Source organism: Oryza brachyantha, chromosome 5 (assembly GCF_000231095.2).
Source record: "Oryza brachyantha chromosome 5, ObraRS2, whole genome shotgun sequence".
Lineage (NCBI taxonomy): Eukaryota > Viridiplantae > Streptophyta > Magnoliopsida > Poales > Poaceae > Oryza > Oryza brachyantha.
This window is the reverse complement of record NC_023167.2, coordinates 14,103,260-14,118,577: the sequence shown is the minus strand read 5'-3', so window position 1 is coordinate 14,118,577 and position 15,318 is coordinate 14,103,260. Positions and strand designations below refer to the sequence as shown.

The 15,318-nt window shown below is 48.2% G+C and overlaps 3 protein-coding genes across 3 annotated transcripts; 2 read left to right on the top strand and 1 right to left on the bottom strand.

The window, feature by feature from the left end:
• Positions 1–2,203: 2,203 nt before the first annotated feature.
• Positions 2,204–3,809, bottom strand: LOC102699864 (U-box domain-containing protein 29-like). The gene has a single exon (XM_006654403.3). The coding sequence runs from the start codon at positions 3,767–3,769 to the stop codon at positions 2,411–2,413; it is 1,359 nt and encodes a 452-aa protein (XP_006654466.2). The 5' UTR covers positions 3,770–3,809; the 3' UTR covers positions 2,204–2,410.
• A 4,990-nt stretch (positions 3,810–8,799) lies between these two features.
• On the top strand, positions 8,800–10,906 carry LOC102705723 (pentatricopeptide repeat-containing protein At2g20540). The gene has a single exon (XM_006655298.3). The coding sequence runs from the start codon at positions 8,844–8,846 to the stop codon at positions 10,521–10,523; it is 1,680 nt and encodes a 559-aa protein (XP_006655361.2). The 5' UTR covers positions 8,800–8,843; the 3' UTR covers positions 10,524–10,906.
• A 3,245-nt stretch (positions 10,907–14,151) lies between these two features.
• LOC102699587 (RING-H2 finger protein ATL72-like) lies at positions 14,152–15,041 on the top strand. Its single transcript, XM_006654402.3, has one exon. It carries the CDS (start codon positions 14,191–14,193, stop codon positions 14,923–14,925), a length of 735 nt encoding a protein of 244 aa, XP_006654465.2. The 5' UTR covers positions 14,152–14,190; the 3' UTR covers positions 14,926–15,041.
• Positions 15,042–15,318: the final 277 nt, after the last annotated feature.

Sequence of the window (15,318 nt, the reverse complement as noted above, 5' to 3'; positions counted from 1 at the left end):
ACCGAGTCGGATGGGCTCGATCGACCGAAAACGTGGGCTGTGAGATGGAAATACAAAATCGCCAAACTTGCAAATGATGGTTTATTACTAAACAGGCCTCAACATAAAGCTGAGTTGGGCCGGACTGGGCTCAGTTATACATGTCCTCGTAATACCGACGGCGAGGAACCGGGCCGCCTGCCGTGCTCTGTGTGTTACTATGGCGTTGGTGCTGGGCCTCGTAGGCCCGCGCTGCTGCTCCGGGTGGTGATGCTCGGCTTGCTTCCCGGCGTTGGTCCTGTCGCCGGAAGCGTCGGCGCCCCGTGCGTACGGGTGGTACGGCGTAACGTGCCGCTGCTGTGCACGGGAAGGCTCCCTGTGCTGCTGGTACCCGCCACCGTTCGATGGGTGCTGTTTCGCCGGAATCTGCCAACCTCCGTAGCAATCCTCGCCAGGGTACTGTCCGGCAAACGGCCGGCCGGAACTGGAAGCATAGCGCTGCTGCTGCCGCTATTGCCGATTGGGACCCGCGTAGCCATGATGCCGCCCCTGACCAACTTGATAGCCCTCGTCCGGCCACCTGTTGCCGTGATGCGCCTGCTGCCGTTGATCATGGCCGTTGCTGTAAAACACCTGGTGCCTTCCGTCGTGGTCGTTGTTATACACCAGCTGCCTTCGATCTCGGCCATTGTTCATCTGCTGACACTGATTCGGGACGTTGTTGTAAATCCGCTGCATTTGATCGTGGCCGTTGTACACCAGCTGAATTTGATCGTGGCCGTTCTCCCCACGCCGCATTGGCCGCCATCGCCGATTGCTGCGAGGAATTCCTTGATGGCTTCTCATGCTCCGTTCGTGGTGGCGCGAGCCGGCGCCGTGGCTCCCGCCGTGGAACATTCCGGAATCCTCTCCGTAGTTGTGGCGGGGCACGGGGGCCTGCTTGTGCCGTTGTGGCATGTGATAGGGCGGCATCGTGCCTTCCTCCCCGATGCCGTGAAAGCGCGATGCCGAATTCTCCGACGACGACCGCACTGGAAAGGCCGGGGAGAGCGTCTTCATGTCGTGGCAGTCCGGCAAGGACGCCCTCGGCGATATCCCGTCGCTGGGGCTCGCGTCAACCGGACCTGTGCCATGCATGTCCACCCCGTCGTCGGCGTGGCTGCACGGCGTAGTCAGTGCAGCCGCCTCGGGGTGGGAAACCTTAGAACGATCGTTTGCCATCCTCACCGAGGAGCAAGATGTCCCGGTGGATCGCCCGCCGTCGGGATCATCGGGCGACCGAGGCAGATCCTCAAGAGTTAGATCGCCGTCTTCCTCCTCATCGTCGTCGTCGTCGTCGTCGAGAGGAGACAAAGGGGCGTCCAGATCGAACACCGGAAAGAGCAGTTCACCCTCCGGCAAGGCGTCGCCCGTGCTCTCGTCCTCCTGAGAGGGCGGTGACGGTAGACCACGCGCCGTGGAACCATCGCCCATGCCGTCGTAGACTTCCAGACCTGACCGCGATTGCGAGGACTCGCACGCCGTCGACGCGTCGTCTTCGATGTCGTCTTCCGGTGGCGGCTCGTTCAGATCGAAGAGCGGCCGGGGCGGCGCCATCTCGCCGTTGTGCGGTTGCACTGCTTCCCAACTGCTGCGCCACCGACGGCGGCTACGCAACGATGCCGATACGAAACGAGCAAATCACGTATGGTATCTACCCCTTTTGATTTGCTAACTCTTACAAAAAGGGCTCGTCGTGTCGGGGTTGGATCTGAACGGAAGTAGGAATCGAATCCGATTGGGGACGTTCCACCTGTTCTACAGCAACAAAAACATGCACCTTTTTTTATCTGATAAACCGCTGCATACGTGTTTACATTAATCTTCACGGCGGTTACTGTCAATAATAGATTTTCAGTTGACTCGCACCGTCTATCTATCCCAATGGCGGCTACGCGGTTCAGTTTTATAGGTAAAAATTATAAATTATACTTAATTTTTTTAATAATAAATTGTACGTAATTAATATAATTTTTTTAATAGGATAAATGATCCATCTGAAAGTTAATGATGTCAAATTAAAAGGCTAGAGAGTATCAATTTATACACCACAGAGCATAGAAAAAAATTATGATAGACAGTGCCGACAGTAGGCGACAAAAAGAACAATTGCGCGTGCAAATTGCATTCGAACGATACTAATCGTCGTCGGCTTAACTATAATGCTTAAAATTTGGTACGAATGTGCCATGAACAATGTTGTTATTCGAGTCTCATACAGCGATTTTGCTTTGCTCGAATGGAAGCCGCATATATATTTTTGCAAGCAGATGATGCCCTAAATCATGCTAAATTTTTAGCAGCCCCGAGTGGTGATGTCTTGACGACATTAACGCTAGGGTTTACTAGCTTGGTAAATTACACGCTAAGTGGAGTACAATGTGTGGTGGTTTCAGTAAGGCATGACATGGATGGTGCGGCTGTCGTAGGCGGCGGCGAGGCCCTTCCTCTCCTGCTCCATCCTCACCGCCCGGAGCAGCTCGCCGGCCATCCGCGACGTCGACGGAGAGCAGTCCCCTTGCATCACCACGAGCAGCTTCCCGACGGCCTCCGGGGCGGATGCCACTGCCTCTCTCATCCTCCGGTCGCCGCCCCCCGCGCAGCAGGACAGCCACAGTACTGCCACGGCGGCCTCGCGCCCCGCCGGCCCGACCCGTATCATCCGCCCCATCACGGCTGCCGCTACCTCCGCCGCGTCGGCGCCGATGGCCGCTTTGCCATCGCTGCAGCGGGCGGCCTCTACTAGTAGCCCCAGGGCGGACTCTGCCACAGCGGTGGGCGCTGCCGCGACGGCCAGTGCGAGCGCGGGGACGGCGCCTGCCCGGACCATCGACGACCGGGCGGGGCGCCCTCGTACCAGCACAGCCGCGGCCATGCAACGGATTGCCGCCGGCGATGCGGCGTCCTTGAGGATCCGTACCAGATCCGGGAATAGCTCTGACCTGTCGGCGATAGCGGTCTTGGCGTCGGCGTCTGGCACGGGCGACGTCAGGATCGCCTCAAGAACCACGACGCCATTAGCCCCCTCTGAGATGAGCGTACTCACGATGCGGCCCAGATCGCCGGCTACGAGACCGGCGATGAGGCCTTCCTTGGTGTCTTCGCATACCCCGTCCGCGGACAAGACGGCGGCCAAGGCTTCCACGGCCATCCTGACCTTTCCGCGTTTCTCCCTCTCCTCTCCTGTCAAGTAAAGGATAAGCTCCGGAGCCACCGTGGCCAGGATCCTCACTGCGTCGACGCGCGCGTCGGCGCCTGCCCCTCCCTTGGCGAAGGAGAGGAGGGCCGGCACGGCAGAATCAAGATCAGCGGCGACCGCGGAGGCGACGGAGGCCCGCTTCCCTTTCTCCGGCGCGATCTTGGATGCCAGCGAGCGCACGGCCTTCTCCGCCGCGGCGGGCTCCCCATCCGCCGCGGCGAGCTGAGAGAGCACCTCCCCCGGAGAGGGCGAGGGAGGCAGCGTGGCGGCGTGCAGGTGTATGAGCCGTCGCAGGAGCAGGTTGGGGACCAGATCGGTGGACGCCAGCGGTAGCCGCGTGGCCGGGCACGTGCGGTGGCCGGTGTCGAGCCACCGCTGTATGGACGCCCGGTCGTACGTCGCGCCGGTGGGCAGGCTCACCGGCGACCGCATCACCTCCAGCGAGATCGGGCACCGGAAGGCGGCGGGCGTCGACGGTGACCCGGCCATCACGAGCGGTTCCGGCGGCCGGATCCGCCGCCTCGCCTGCTGCCCGGCGACCACCGCGTCCATTGGCGATTGCCCGAGGCCCGAGGGGGATGGTGATGAGTCGTTGGGCAGGGGTGAAGTGGTCAAGTGGGAGTGGGGGCATTAAGAATGGTGGGTGTGATGTCAGAAAGTCAACGGTCAAAGTCAAGTGGGCGGGTGTGGTGGTGTTGACGTTTTCTTTTGGACAATGATGTGGTGGGCCCCGTTGCCATGGGAACAAACAGGCGGGGAAGGATAGAAGGATGGGGACAACGAATAGATGAAAGGGAAGATGCTAGTCATGCTACTGCATGTCAATATAATCCAGTTTTTTTTTTTGCGTGGCCGCGTGGGCCCATGCTCCGTGCATCAGTGCATGCAGTCAAATTTCAGCAGGAACAGTGCGGGGCTGGTTTGGTTGTATGCGACCAAACTTCGCTCGTGCCATGGAATAATTTGCTCTGTTTGGTGTTAAAATCATGCCCATGTGAGATGAAGTCATGAGTTCTAAATCGTAGAAAAATGTGCTGTTACACTGTATAATATTTTGACAAGTCATTAAATAAAGTTTTTAGGGGCATTTATAAATTTACCACTGTTTTTTTTTAAAATTACAATGATACCACTCGAATGACAGTTTTAGTGACACTTTTATAATTTTTTAGTGGCAGTTTTGCAATAACATTTTAAACCAGCGGTAAGTTTGCAATTGTCCTAATTTTTTTTTATCCTTGCGATAGATCGATTTAACACCAACGGTTTCGTACTACCCATAGTTTGAGAAAAAAATCTTTATTTTTGCTAACAGAGAAATTATCAGTAACCTTTTGCTAATATTTTGCAAATTTTGCTATAGGATACTAATCAAGACATCCATTTGTTTGCTCACACCGTCGATACGATCTTCGCCATATGGAGTTGTTCTAACTTATTTTGTCCTAGAATTGGGTCGACCAACTTATGCTCTATAAGAATCGCCACCACATTTTCCGTCAAAAATCTTTTGAGCAAGCTTGAAAAAGTTGGTCAAACTTTATCAAAGATAAGAATCTACTTTAGAAAAAAAAAACTTCTTTTCAGAAAGGGTGGCATAGAGATACCGGGATGGAAACCACGGACACAGTACAGATACTGAAAGAAACACTTTTATCAGCAAACGGCAAAACAACAACAGCGCGAGCCTAATTCCTCTCTAACACGTACTTTGCCACTTGAAGATGCATGCATGCAAAAGCCATGAGTCCAAAGCTAAGCACACTTTCTTGAGCCCGGGACTGAGTTTTCAGTTCTGATCCGTCTTTAACCCCCTGGAAGCAAGCGTGCACATCAGCTGGAATCCCACACAAAAACGCTGGAAATGAGGCCACTTCTTTTCCCCCGAAAGCTTCACGCAGTGGAATCCCGCAAAGCCGGCATGATTGATCGATCGGCCGGCGCGACAAAGCGAGGGCAAAGGCGACGCACTCACCGTGTACTCCTCTCGCCGGCAACGGCATGACGGCCTCATCGTTTCGACGGAGCCGGAGGTCATGACGACAAGCTTCGCGAGCCTTCGGCGGTCGACGAGGATGGATTACTGACCGGCCTGAGGCAACATTCCCGGCGATATTATGGCTTCAGATACCTTGTTTAGGGGTGCCAAAATTGGATCTGGATGGGGAATCCGCCTTTTGGCGAAAGTTGGCGCCACGAAGGAGAAAACGGGGTGTCAAGAATATGGAAGAAAACGAGATGTGCTAGCTTGATAGTATTTCAATGGGACTTTTTTCTTGTTCGTTCTTTTTTTCAGCTCCCTTGTTCGATCTTTCCAGAGAGGTGAAGCCATAATTTGATTGCTTTCCCTTCCCATTTCTTTCATAGTCCTTCGCATTTTTCATGCTTAAAGTAATTTGGAGTAAATTTGACAGAAGACACTGTGATTTGTTCTGAGGAACGTCATATTTTGATGCAAAATGTTTTAAGAATCCTCTAATTTACACAAAATAATCATATTCCTTTATAATATATAAATGGTATTTATAGTGTATATTCACACTAGTAGGCTCAAAATACATCTCAACCATGTACTCCCTCCATGATTAAATATATGACGTTGGTTAATTCAAAATAACGTCATATATAAAAATTTGGAGGGAGTATTTTGTTTTCCAACCCTCACAATATACACAATTGAAAAATTAAAACAAAATCCCTTTAATAGTGACAAATCAACAATATAGGCTTATACTTAGGGTTTTTTGAAACATTTTGTCCCAAAATTTGAGTTTCCTAAAGAAAATTACAAATACCTAGAATAACATGTTACTGATCCCCAAAACATGCGGTTTCATAAATTTTACTCTATAATTTGCTCATCTTTAAAGGTTTTGTTTGCTTATCTTGTTGTAATCTTAATGAGCTTTAAACATATTCACTTATGAGGTATTTACATCAGTTCGTACTTAAAAACAATAATACACTCTTCTATCCAGACTTATACATAGTCATCTTATTATATGACACAATGCCTATTGAATTTTTTACACGAAGAAATTATTACCGAGTAGCATTGAGCTTCACCTACCCATGACAGATGAGACTATATCGAAAAATGTGATGGTGTTTTTATGCAGGATTGGACACTCCGATAAGGATATACTCTTGTTATGCGTACACCCCTCCGTCCTATAATAAGACAAACTTTAGATTTCCGTGTACCGTGTTTGATCATCCGTTTTATCTAAATTTTTTAAAAAAAATTAAAAATATAGTCAGGCGTAAAGTACTATTTATGATTGATTTATCATCTAAACAAAAATATTAATCATAAAAAAATTTAAATAAGACGAAGAATTATTGTAGGTAAAAAAAATAAAAGATTGGTTTATTTTGGGACAATGAAGTATTGATCTAGTGTATCAAATTAAGTACAAAGAATGAGGTAAGAATCTCAAATCTAGACTACTCAACTAATCTAAGCAAAATATGTGGCAACAATGTAGTTAGTGGCTAGCTGTTAGGCTTCTCCAAATGGTGACTTGATGGGATGGCTAGGGCTTATGATTCGATACACTCTTAATGAGGCTTTGTATTTATACCTGAAAAATTCTTACTTGTCCAATTAAAACTTGAGGGATACGAGTGGCCATCCTTGACTCAAGACAGATAAACCTTGGGTTGGATATCTTACCAGAGCACAAGCCACAGCGATCTGGTGATTTGCCTCAGGGGCAATAACGTCATTTTGCGTATGATAGAGAGAAAGAAACAATAAAATAGTAAATAAAATGGTTTAAACTAGTTGGAGTGGTAAAATATCTGGCTAATAGCGTATAAAGTGGTATTTTATCCGATTTTATTGTAGGAGTGGTATTTTATTGAAGCCACACTTATTGAGTGGTATTTTCTCAGTAGAACAGTGGCAAGAGGAGGAGAAGACGAGGAAGAGGCAGTTTGAGGCCATGTTGCGAGACTCACCATGACCGATGGGTTGGCTGTAGGGCAGGTGCAAGTGGCGGAGGTGAGGTTCATGTTAGCTGACTACTAGCCTATCTAGGCCACGTTCGGTAGAAGATAGGATAAGTTAACTTACCCGGCGCGGAAAACGGGATAATAGATTAATATATGATTAATCAATTATTAATTATTTAAAAACTATATAATAAATTAATATGACTTTTTAAAATAACTTTTTTATAGAAAATTTTTACAAAAGATACACTGTTTAGCAGTTTGAGAAACGTGTGCATGGAAAACGAGAGAGATAAGTTCACTTACCTGTGTCGGCGAACGCGGCCCTAGTCATGTTGGCGACGCTTTTGCTCACTGAGAGCATGAGAGAACACTAGACAAAGAGAGAAACTACGACGACAAAAGTACTGCCACACCCATCCACTTGTTTTTACGGTTAGTCTCTTCAAAATTGGTTATATGGGCCTTTTATTAAGGTGTTACAACTTACATGGTTGGTTGTTGTCGCTTCCTGCTAGTTGCTTGTGCTCTACCATCTTTGTGTTAGTCAGTTACTTGCATTTGGTTTGTGGGCTAGCTTGAGCTGAACTTTTATATCTAACTAGCTAAAACCTTAACTCAACTCATTAACAAATCCAAACAAGTTGAGCCAAGCCAAGCCAGCCACAAGTCGAGAAAACTAATGAGACATGAGTTTTCATCTAATCCTACATGACCCATCCTATGAAGGATGAGTTTTTTATCTTATCTTATTATACGCAACTCTCTGTTTAGAGATGCATTGCTATATATAGTCAGATATATGATATTTCATATGCAGTACATACATATGTCTGACGTATCATATACCTAACATACTAGCAAAATGTACTCACTTAGGTAAAGCTCGTAAAGCGTGAGAGACCATAAAGTAAGCATTGGTATATTACCTTGCATATTAACATGTATAACACATAGGTAAAATCGGTCTTCCAAATGTTACTTAAGCAAAACCATTTTACAGAAATATTTTGGAAGGTTCTATAAACAACATTGTGAGCTAGATGAGCTTTAGTTTAGCTCTAACTTCTATTAGAATTGAAAATATAATTATTCTAGTTTTTGGAGCGCACAGGTACTCAAATTTCCACCCATATGGTTAGCTTTTACCTCTCCACCATCTCTATCCAACAATAGTTCAGCAGTACTTACAATATGAGTCAACGTCAATCACTAAATACTTTAGTCAGAAATGGCTGCTAAATAGTGGATTTACAGGACAACATTTTGTCTTGTCCAAGGAAGACCCGGGGTGAATTTTTGGCTTTTTCACGAAATGTCAAACGACATATCTACGAAAAAAAATAATTTATAAATAAAAATTTTATATATATTCTTAGTGATATAAAAGTCAAGGATAAAAAATAAACTTCGGTAAAAATATCCTAAGATCAACATCAAATTTAAGATAAAAATTTAAATTTTAACTTACGAGTATAAGTATAAGCGAAAAAGTGTGCCAGATTTATCCGAGGATTGCATAGTCGGATAGTCCCTCTGTTAAGCAGTCAAGCTAAACACAATCGAGTTTGCTACCTCCCTAGTCCCCAAAAAAGTTGTCCCCCCGCGAACACAAAGACACGAACCATAGAGCACCGCCAATTCGTCGAGCACCTCGCCTGCCTCCACAATGCCGCCGCCGCCGCCCTCCAGCGCGGCTCGGCAACTGGAGGACGCGGTCATGATGAGGCTCCGCGGCTGCGTGACGTTCCGGGACCTCCTCCGCGTCCACGCCCACGTCGTGCGGCTGTGCCTCTCCCAGAGCAGCTACCTCGCCACCCAGATCGTCCACCTCTGCAACGCCCACGGCCGCGCCGCCCACGCCGCGCGGGTGTTCTCCCAGGTGCGCGAGCCCAACCTCCACCTGCACAACGCCATGATCAAGGCGTACTCCCAGAACCACCAGCACCGCGACGCCGTCGCGGTCTACGTCCGCATGCTCAGGTGCCCCACATTCCCTCCGGATGGTCGCGCCGGCGGGGACCGGTTCACATACCCTTTCCTTCTCAAGGCCTGTGGAGGCCTTGCGGCACTTGAGCTGGGGAAGCAGGTCCACGCGCACGTGGTGAGATCGGGGTGCCAGTCCAATGCCATCGTGGAGAACTCCCTGATCGAGATGTACACGCGCGCCGGCGACCTGGAGCTCGCACACAAGGTGTTCGATGGAATGCGGGATAGGGACGTGGTTTCCTGGAACACGCTCATATCGGCGCACGCGAGGCTGGGTCTGATGAGGAAAGCAAGGGCGTTGTTCAACTCTATGCCTAACAAGACCATTGTTTCCTGGACGGCGATGGTGTCTGGGTACACGGCAGTCCGGAACTTCTCCGGCGCTGTCGAGGCGTTCCGGTCGATGCAAACGGAAGGCTTCGAGCCGGACGACGTGAGCATCGTCACCGTGCTGCCAGCATGTGCCCAGCTGGGAGCTCTGGAGCTAGGCCGGTGGATATACGCCTATTGCGACAAGCACGGGATGCTGAGAAGGACACACATATGCAACGGGCTAATGGAGATGTACGCCAAGTGCGGACGCATCGACCAAGCATTGCAGATGTTCGACGGAATGACCGAAAAGGATGTGATCTCGTGGAGCACGGCGATCGGTGGCCTCGCGGCTCACGGGAAAGCGGATGAGGCCGTCCGGCTGTTCAATGAGATGGAGAAAGAAGGAAAGGTGAGGCCTAATGGCATCACCTTCGTCGGGATCCTGTCCGCCTGCTCCCATGCCGGGCTCGTGGACGAAGGGCTGAGCCACTTCGATCGGATGAAGGACGTCTATGGCGTCGAACCCGGCGTCGAGCACTACGGCTGCGTCGTCGACCTCCTCGGCCGGTTAGGGCAAATCCGGCGCGCGCTGGACTTGGTACGCGACATGCCAATGCCCCCCGACGCGAAGGTGTGGGGCTCGTTGCTCAGCGCGTGCCGGAGCCACGGCGATGTCGAGACGGCCGTGTTGGCCGCCGAGCGGCTGGTCGAGCTGGAGCCGGACGACGTGGGCAACCTCGTCATGCTAGCCAACGTGTACGCCGCGGCGAGGCGGTGGGGCGACGTGGCAATCACAAGGAAGGCGATACGGAGCAGGAGCATGAGGAAGACGCCTGGGTGCAGCCTGATCGAGGTGGGCAACGTGGTGCGAGAGTTCGTCGCCGGAGAAGATCTGAGCTCTGAATTTGGAGGCCTTGCTGATGTTGTGGACAACTTGGCCTCGCACCTTGCAGATGACGAGGATGATGTAGAAGATTTCACTGATTCAGATAGAATGCTTTGTGCAAATATTTCGCGAACGATTGGTTCCAAATTACCAATGTGAAACGGGAGCCAACAAAATTTGACTCTTGCAAGGTGTTTGAGCCTTGCAGTATCTTGAATGTTTTATGACATCTGAAAAAGAGTCGGAGTGTTATGTTTTCTGAACTCGGAAGAACTTCGGCCTTCGCCCTTCGCCCTTCGCTGTTGGTACTGGGGAGAAGTAAAAATGGCGGTCCTATATAAATCGAGGGCCGATATTGTGCAGGCCGGATACATACAGCCTGCATCATTCAATCGATGGGCTGAAACTGAACAAATGGTCAGTACAGGGGATTATTCTTTATGTTGCACATATGGATCCCAAACTTTATCGTATGATATGATCCATGTGGTCATTAAACTTGGACTAAGGTGTTATCTATACCATGAACATACAAAATACGTATTTTGATCCCTAATCTTGGTTTAATAAAGATTGTACTGTCTGAAAAGCCTTGGTTTAAAGTGCATATGATGTAACTCAAACACTGATGTGGTTGTTCAAAATGGCAACAATTTATTTTTAGACCTTTCCGCTACAATATATCTGCAAATTGACTCTAACCACTCCTAAATTAGATTGGGGATAAAGATAATTAGGACAACGGTAGAGCACGCATTGGGAGTGATGAGAGTCGATTTTAGGGTATGCTGTAGCAAAGGGACGCAAAAATTTTGCCACCGTGTACCACCATGTGAAAGCCCCAGCTACACTTTTGCAATTTGATCCTCGGGCGACACATTAAAGGTGTATTTGGTTGGTGGTCATGATGGGATGAGATATGACTATCTATATTTTTAGAGATATGATGATCCTGTTTTATATTTGGTTGGATGGATGAGATGATCTAATTTTTTGTTTGGTTGGATAGATAACGATGAATAAGATGGGCATATTGAATTACTAATATATAATAATATAAATTAATCATCCTAGTTCTTATTGTAATTAGTATATATTAACAGCAAAATATATCTACCATTATTAATTAACACTAATTTAAACTTGATAATTACTAATTAATGACAAAACAAGCTAATTATCACTAAACAATCACTAACGGTCTAACGCTCATTGTTAGTGAGGTTGGATGCACTCATCCAGCCAATTTGGCTGGATATACCCATCCAACATCTTCGTAGAATATTCTCTTTCTAAGTCACCCTTTACAGTTTCATCCACGAACCAAACGCATCGAAAAACTAGACGGGTATCTCCCATCCAGGCATATTCAGCCAATCAAACACACCATAAACCAAGATTAGTGTTCTACATACAAGTTTATGAATTTAAATGACACATTTGACCCAAGTTTAAGGACCCCATATATTTTAGTTGTCGATTTATATTGATGATCAATAGTATTTTACCAAGTTGTCTTAGACCGTATCCTAAGTTGTGTAGAATCTTTCGTCGCCCTGTGTCTCTTCAGCAATAGGTGTCATATATCTCTCTCCACTCCTCCTGTAGTTCTACGGTTTTAGGCCTACCTTGGAATTTGGAAGGAAAATAAACAGAAGGAAAAAACAAACAAATCTATATGTATAGAATACAGTGTTGGCTGTTTCATGGACGGATGCTGAGAATAGGGAAGAGATAAAATCACCATCATCTCTCCCCCTAAAAGAAACATAACGACTAAATGGTTGTTTCCATGATCAGAGGAATCAAATAAGAATCCTATGAGTAATAACCCTTGAGGCCCACCAACACGTAAGGTAACAGACTATGGGGACGCTTATTGGTTATGTAACTCCTCCCTAAACCCTAAAAATATTTACGATCATTCTGAGTGCTGGAAGGGCTTGTGATTCCCAGCCATTGTCACTGGAGTCCTGAAGAGCGTCGATATCAAGAAAAGCACTGGCAACCACAATTTGATCAGACCAGCGCCGTTGCCGCCCTAAACTCAATAATCAGAAGAAATCAAACAAAAAAGGGGGATAATAAGAGATCGATTAGTTTATCCGTAGGTGAGTTATCAATCTTCCGCATAAATGAAAGAGGTGGTCATGTTATTGGATAAAATTAAGCATTGTAAATAAGTATCCAACATGTAGGATTAATTATTTCTTTATAATTAATATAGTATTTAAATAAACTATTTCCATATGTCACTTCCGTAGAGCTTGTTGCACTTTTAGTATCAGGTCTTATTGTCTATATTTGTATGGTTGTTAATAAATCTATATATATATATATATATATATATATATATATATATATATAGTTAAAACTAAAACAGTCCTATAATATATAATATAAGACAGAGATAGGACGTGCTCTCTTGTCCACTGAAATAATTTAACCGCACAATTTTTTTTAGGGTGAGATGGGACGCAAGAGTCAGACGTGCCGCGTTCGGCGTTAGTTAATTTATAAAAAAAGTATAATAGATTAGTACATGATTAATTAATTATTAGTTATAAAAAATTACAACATAGATTAATATGTTTTTTAAAAAAACATCTTTTCAATAAAAAAGTTTTTTAAATAAAATATCATTTAATAGTTTGAAAAGTGTGCACGACGAGAGAATCTGGAGGGTGGGGTAGCAGAGGGGGAGAGGAAGGCAGCCTTACACCCTTAGCGGAAAAAAATAAATCACCCGCCACCACCCTCCGGATTCTGGCCCAGGTTAGCCCATTAACACAAACAAAAAGAGCCGCGCGCGCGCGTCGCTGCAGAACCAGACCAGTCCAGCCCAGATCTCCAGCATCCAGGTACAGACAAGTCGGCTTCCTACGTGGACCCATGTGGCACAGCCGAGCCACTCACGCGTTGACAAGCCACCGCCGTGCTGGCCGCCCCGCGGCCACGTGCGGCCATCCGGTGCGCCTACAGGTCGCCGTACGTTAGTGGAGGCTCAACTCGAGCTCAAGTTGCTGGCTCCTGGCGGGTTAATTTCTTTTGGTTCGCAACGAATGAAATGATGATGGGACCGATTAGGTGCGCGTCGCGACGCTGATTGACCCCCCTTTGCGGGTTACGTCCTTGTTGAGCACATCGGAATATATATGGGGGGCAGAAATGGCCATGGAAAACTCTAAATTAGTTAAGCACTCCACTTAATTTATTGTGGATATGCTCGCTCGCTATTTCGTCATTGGTGCCCTCGCTAGCTAGCGGTAATGGCATGCACCCGTTTGACGTTTCGTTGTCTTAATTCGGTTTTGTTTATGGATCGGTGTGGCTCGTTGTATCATGTGCGTGTGTGTTCTCGATGATGATCAGCTGGTGACATCCAGTAGTGTTTCTTCTCTGCTGGAGAGCAAAACAGATGATGAGTTATTCTCTTATTGATAGTATGAAAAGATGTCAATTTAGTAGCTGGTGTTGCAGGAGATATAGCATGCTGGTTCTGCATGCAGTACCTTTACGTGGGCCTCTCTCCATATCTTCTCCTTTTGTGCCGTTTGACGTGCATCTTATCTTACCCCAGGCCGGCTTAAGCCATACCACCATTACCCAACATCTTTAATATTCTGTCGACTAAACAAGATTACAAAGACAGCGACTCCCAAATATCTCTGACTATTTTATACCCCCTGCGACATGCCAAGCCGTAACCACGCACTCCTGTCACGTTCTATATATGTCTCTGCATGCTTTACCGCTTCCGGTACAAGTAATTTGCACAGTAGCTTACACTACCGTGATCGTGTGTGATCCTGATCCATCGTCGCTCATGGTCATGGAAGCGCGGCAGCACTACTCCGCCAGGGCAGTATTCCTCCTCGTTGCGCCAACGGCGGCGGCGGCGCCGCCGAGCATATCTCCCGCACCGGCGGCGTTGCCAGGAGTTGCCGGCGCTCTGCCGGGCGCCGGTGAGGCCGTCGAGGATGGCCACGGCGGCGGTCCCTTAGCCGTGTCGTTTAACACCAACGCCATCGTCCTGCTCGCCCTCCTCGTCTGCGGCATCGTCGCCGCGGTCGCGCTCCACGTCGTCCTCCAGTGCGCGCTCCGCGTCACGCGGCGCGCGTGCAGCTACGGGGCGGACGGCGCCGCCGGCGGCCGGCTGCAGGAGCTGCCGAGACGCGCCACCGCGGGAAGAGGAGGAGGAGGAGGCCACACCCACACGGGGCAGGGCGACGTGGGCAGGAAGCGGACGCCGCCGCTGTCGAAGACGATCCCGCGGGTGGCGTACACGGAGGGGCTCGAGCTGGCCGGCTCGTCGCCGTCGGAGTGCGCCATATGCCTCACCGAGTTCGCGCGCGGGGAGCAGCTGCGCGTGCTGCCACGCTGCAACCACGGTTTCCACCCCCGCTGCATTGACCGGTGGCTCGCCGCGCGGCCGACGTGCCCCACATGCAGGCAAGCACCTTTCGCCGCCGAGCCCGTCAAGCCGGAGCCGGACCATGCACCGGCGCCGACGCCGGGCGCTGTGCACACGGTGCGGGTGATAATAGTCACTACTCAATAGTCAGCAGATGGTGCCCGTGGCCGCTGCCTCTCTTGTGGAGCCTAAGGCCTAAGTATGCACATTGTCAAAGTAGTAGTACAGTAGTAGTGACAAATTGCTAGGAAACGATTTTAAACTGAAGGGATGTTTACGGTTTGTTTTATTGTTATTTAAAAAGTCATGAAAAAAACTTTGAAATGTTTATTAAGACAGATTGGTATGCACTATATCACTATATAAACAATGAAGGTTTAGATTTGACATCTAATCAGCTAAAAACAAAATATAGATGCGAATATACATATGCTATTGGGAGTTTTTTGGGACATCTTTTTTCATAGCTTGCAGAGGTCTAATTTGAAACTAGAAAATCAACATGTTCATCGGCACGCGCGATAATTATCCTGTGCATGT